Source organism: Astatotilapia calliptera, chromosome 2 (genome assembly GCF_900246225.1).
Source record: "Astatotilapia calliptera chromosome 2, fAstCal1.2, whole genome shotgun sequence".
Classification (NCBI taxonomy): domain Eukaryota; kingdom Metazoa; phylum Chordata; class Actinopteri; order Cichliformes; family Cichlidae; genus Astatotilapia; species Astatotilapia calliptera.
The window spans coordinates 37,633,552-37,638,593 of NC_039303.1; the positions used below are offsets into that span (position 1 = coordinate 37,633,552).

General features: G+C 36.1%; 1 protein-coding gene across 3 annotated transcripts; it reads left to right on the forward strand.

Annotated features, from left to right (window-relative positions):
- The first annotated feature begins 1,074 nt into the window (after positions 1–1,074).
- Positions 1,075–4,689, forward strand: LOC113029683 (uncharacterized). 3 transcript variants are annotated; one of them, XM_026180658.1, is made up of 9 exons: positions 1,075–1,128; positions 1,221–1,311; positions 1,423–1,843; positions 2,076–2,244; positions 2,340–2,557; positions 2,937–3,008; positions 3,364–3,530; positions 3,635–3,886; positions 4,133–4,689. In XM_026180658.1, the coding sequence occupies exons 6-9, from the start codon at positions 2,939–2,941 to the stop codon at positions 4,676–4,678; spliced, it is 1,035 nt and encodes a 344-aa protein (XP_026036443.1). In that variant the 5' UTR covers positions 1,075–1,128; positions 1,221–1,311; positions 1,423–1,843; positions 2,076–2,244; positions 2,340–2,557; positions 2,937–2,938; the 3' UTR covers positions 4,679–4,689. The 3 variants fall into 3 exon arrangements, with proteins under 3 accessions (XP_026036443.1, XP_026036451.1, XP_026036462.1); XM_026180666.1 differs by lacking the exons at positions 1,075–1,128; positions 1,221–1,311; positions 1,423–1,843; positions 2,076–2,244 and having other exon boundaries at positions 2,277–2,557; XM_026180677.1 differs by lacking the exons at positions 1,075–1,128; positions 1,221–1,311; positions 1,423–1,843; positions 2,076–2,244; positions 2,340–2,557 and having other exon boundaries at positions 2,714–3,008.
- The last annotated feature ends 353 nt before the right edge of the window (positions 4,690–5,042 follow it).

Genomic DNA, 5,042 nt, shown 5'->3' on the forward strand with positions numbered 1-5,042 from the left:
GCCTGCTAGGCAGATTATTTTTGTCAAATTAAAAAGGAACAAATGCCCTACAATAAATAAGTACACATACAGAAATCAGCGCATAGAGACATCAACTCTTTAAATTCTTTAACAACACTAACATCTTTTTTCAACAGTTCGTCTTGCTGAAGGGCTCTCCAGTGATTAATCCAACTGAATCCATTTTTGGAAATTTGTTTCAAAATAAGTCAAATTTAAATCAATTATTCATCCATCCAAATCTCCAATTTTTCCAGTCCTTAAATATGATTCCCTAATTCTTCACAGTCTTGTATCCAAAGCAATAACTGTTCCAAGAATTAAATACATAACACTAAAATTTTAAACAACATATTTCCCCAGTAAAACTATTTTTTTTAATTATTTTGTAATTATATCATGAATTTATAAGTATACATACATACATACTAGTATACATATCATGATGTGAATACATATCATACTATTTCTGCTACTTCATAGTATTTCTGCAAACTCATAGTATTTGTGCCAAAGCATAGTATTTCTGCTATGTTACATTACTATGCTTTGACACAAATACTATGATTTGGCAGAAATACTATAGAATAGCAGAAAAACTAAGATTTAGCACAAATACTAGAATATAGCAGAAATACTCTGTTTGGTCACAAACAGTATGCTTTGGCACAAATACCATAATTGCGTACAATTCCTATAATATAGCAGAAATACTATGATTTTGCAGAAATACTGTTTTAGCGGAAATACTAATTTTAGAAACATAATACCTGATCAAAACTTTAAAAACACTTACTAAAGACTTTCAAATTATTTTAATCCCCCTATTAAAAGTGGTAGACTTTTAATTATGTCAAGGTTTTCTTTTAATTCCTTTAATATTTGGTCAAGTACTGAAAAGTGTACACCTCAATTTGAAGATTTGCGGACAAAAAATTATAAATAATTCAACAAATAATTCACCTGTTCTGATGTGTATTCTTCTCTACAGGAAAAATGCCACGTCAGATGACAGAATGCCCAATATGCTTGATTCCATATGTTGCAGTTGGGCAGCATTTAAAAAAAATACCACCATGTTGTAAACAAAGAAGAATTACATTTACTGCTAAATTACTGCTCTACAGTGTAAGTCACTGTCATACAGTATATGAAAAAACATTGCAACAATTTAAAGTGGTAGTTGTAGTTACATTTGTCAAACTGGATGTGATATGCAGTTACAGGGGCAGGCTGGACTGTCCAGTATGTAAAGCTAAAAACCGTATAAGACTGGACAAGCACTTGGAAAATGTCCACTGTGAGATTGAGGTTAGTGTTTTGTATAGCTTACATTTTGTTGTTAAATTAGAATGCATTCTTATGTGACATGTTTCACTAACTTTCTCAAACATTGCTGTTCTATTGTTTATACCCTTTCAGAAATCAGATCACAAGAAAGTAATAAGGACAGCGAAACGATTGGCTAATCTGAAAGCCCTCAAAGCTCTCAGACGTTCAAATCCACAGCCTCCAATGGTGACCTCACTGGACATAGAGCAGCTGACTGAAAGCAGTGATCAAGAGGAGCAAAGTGATAGCAGTGATACCCGTGAAGAATCTGCAGAGATTAGAGAAGACAGCTCAGTCCATTCCCCTGTCAATCAGTCAGATGATGCTCAAGTCCAACATCAGAATTGCAAAAAGTGCAAAGAACTGGATTTGTTACTTCAACTCCTGAAAAGGAATCTGAAAAGTCTGAAATCCACTAAGGATAAACTTGGCTTCAAACCTCTCAGCCCCCCAAAGCGCCAGAAATTTGAAAGAAGTAAACGTGACCCAACAGCCCGGCTTCCTAAATTTGGTATGAATTCTTTGGCAATAATATTGTTTCTTGTGTAGTGTAATGTGAATTTTTAGAACTGGTTGTTCTATTTTGGAACTCACATCCCGCTAATTAAACAGATACTACTAATTAGCAATATCTTCCAAATATCATTGTCAACCACTTGAATAAGAAGTATGTTTTCTGTACTTCATCAGTTTGTCATGACACTTCTAATTGCTATGTTGTTACTACACTTTATTTTAAACAGAGAAAGTCCTGAATGCTTGGTTTCAACACATTTGTGGAACAAGTAAAAAGGACGTCGAAAACGCCAAACAACGGGTCCAATATGTCCGTGCCTGGGCATATTTCATGTCTCACAATCAACTCCCTGCAATGATGTTTGCATTTATGGACAACAGAGAAAGACTGACTGAGTACATTTTTACAAATTTCTGTGATATATTAGTCCAGTAATCTCAATAATACTAAAGTGATTACTGATTTGTGTTTGTTTGTGGGGCTTTTTTAGATGGACAACTTATCTGAATAAACATGCCGTGACAACCAAAAGGATTCGGATTGGAAATGTGAGGGCGTTCTTGAAATTTCTAATTGATGCACAACTGCCAGAGGTCAGAGCCTCCCGTAAGGCTTTAAAGGGGACTTTATTTGCTCTTCAGTCGGAAATGAAGAAGAGCAAAAGGGAGTTACAAACCCACAGGCAAGCCATCCGGATCAAAAAATCATGTAAGATCCAACTTTACTACTTAGTTGTTACCTAGCATGTGCAATAAATAAATCATTTATAGATGTCATGATATCATGACTGTGATGTAGTGAGGAACAAGGACTCAAAATGTTGTAATGTAAGGTATAATTGTATATAAGTAGGTCTTTTGTGCATTGTATATGTACAGTGGTATGCAAAAGTTTGTGCACCCCTGTTGTTTTTCAGGATGTTTCTTTATAAATCATTGGTTGCTTGAATTAGCAATTTCAATTCAATATATCATAAAAATCTGTATTAGGTCTGAAATACAACCTGTTTTATATTTACATCATTGCGTGCAGCATGAATGAGCATGACTGGAGCTGCAGGAACATAAAAACATTCTGTGTCTTTTAGAAATGCTTGTAGATCCTGTCCACATCACTGATTTTCTCAAGAAGGCCACCACACACATCCCTGAAGCACTTGGTAAGTGTGTAGTTCATTTCTCCATAAGGACAACTCTAATAGCCCCAATAATATCTCTGTTAATGAGAAATTATATAATGTTTACTTACCAGCTGTAATCTGTATGTATATATAGTTCAGAATCTCAGATTTACAGAAATATATGACAGAACTTTTTGCTTTCAATTATAACAGACTGCTCATTTATAATCACTTGTTGGACTTTTTGATTTTTCTTCAAATATATAATACATATACAAACAGTAGCATTTGTGATGTTTATATAGGATTATATTAGGGGGAGTATATAGCAATATAAGGGATATGCTCCCCTATCCCTTGTGTCTTACTGTGCAACCTCTATGTTACTCAATAGTCGAGCTTGAGAAAAATCCCACACCTGAGAACCTAGACTGGTTCTATGGTCTTCTGGCTGGATTTGTCATCTGCACAACTGGGCACAGAAGAGGCGTCATATCAAATATGACAGTTGAGGAAGTTGGCACTGCTGAAGCGGATGGTGATGGCCGGCGGATAATCAGAGTAAAATCATTAAGCAATTATTTCTCTCCCTGATTAAAGATATTTTCTTACCAGCGACATCAATGACTCTGTGCAATGTAATTTAGTTGCTGATTCTTTTACAGGTAAAAGAGCACAAGACCAAAGAAACATTTGGCCATGCACTTGTTCCCCTAACGAAAGACGAATACATATGGTTTCACCGCTTTGTGAACCACCGCCACAGATACCTTGGTGTATCATCACAATTGATTTTTGCCAACACCAATGGAGGGCCTTATGCTAAGATGCTGACATCATTTCAAGATGCATGGAGGAAGTTTGGTATCCCAGGAAAACCAACGTTCTCTATGATTAGGAGCAGCATCAGCACTTTTGTGAGTAGTTTCCACTTTATGGTGATTCAGTGTTTTTACCTTCCTATCCTTTTAGAGGGATGATATAAGACAGTCACCCTTCCTGGTTCTTCTCCCAGTGTTTTAATGTTGAAAGGACATTTCTTTTTCTTTATATTGTCTTCTGTTGTACTTCTTTTTGTGGTTCTGTCCTTAGCTCTGTAAATCTCCTTGAAAATGTCAAATGTTAGTGCAATTAATAACATTATTTAATGTTTACATTTGTAGAGTGGGAGATTCTTGGGAACCCAAAGCAAGGTACAAGTCCACCGGATGATGTGCCATTCTGATGCAACTGCAGCGAGACCTTATGAGGCAGATTTAAACTTTGACGAAGCCTTCAAGTGCCGCAACAATGCTGCAAAGGCACTTGCTGTGAACAATAGAACCAGAGACTCTGAGGAATCTACAACCTCAGAAGACAATGAAGATGTGTTGCAGAGAAGATATGCTGGACCAAAGAAAAGAAAGACTAGTCAAAATGCCAGAAGAGGAGAAATTGTGAAAAAGAAGACCAAACAGCACGCAATCACCATTGACACAGACAGCAGCAAAGATGAAAGTAACAATGAAGTCAGGAAAGTCATTGATCTGACAGCAGGAAACACATCTGGAAAACACCGACATAAACAGAGTGGCAGGGGAAGAGCAAAAGTGACTACAGAGAGTAGTGAAAGTGAAGATTATGCTGATAACTGTGAACACATTGACCTTACAGCAGCAGGTACATTGGGATCCACCAAAGTTAAAGATAATGCTAAAGAAAAGGGATAAGCCACAAAGGACACAGGACATTTCTATAGTCATACTCAGTTTCTTAAAAAAAAGTCTAAATGTTGGGAATATCCTAAAATTATCTTAGAAAGAATTGCAATCCAAACACAAATACAAAAAGTTGTTAGACCAAACGGCACAACTGAGGGTGTGAACCAAACACAGACAGAGACAATAGATGAAGAAAATGAAGCCTTGAGGCCAGAAAGTTTGTGTGAAAATGAAAACAGTATGCAAACAGTGACTACAGATAACGAAGAAGACAAAGCTGAAGATGAAAATGGTCCCTTGTTGAAAACAACAGACATAGACCAAGAAGTTTCCAGTGGACTAGTGAGAAAAACTACAGAAAAAATAAAAGGAA

What these genes read in the sequence shown, in the direction of transcription:
- LOC113029683 (XM_026180658.1), top strand. Translation starts at nt 2,939, where the DNA reads ATGCTTGTAGATCCTGTCCACATCACTGATTTTCTCAAGAAGGCCACC. An exon ending in ACACATCCCTGAAGCACTTG is followed by an intron (nt 3,009 to 3,363) that starts GTAAGTGTGTAG and finishes GTTACTCAATAG; the next exon opens with TCGAGCTTGAGAAAAATCCC. An exon ending in GGAGCAGCATCAGCACTTTT is followed by an intron (nt 3,887 to 4,132) that starts GTGAGTAGTTTC and finishes TTACATTTGTAG; the next exon opens with AGTGGGAGATTCTTGGGAAC.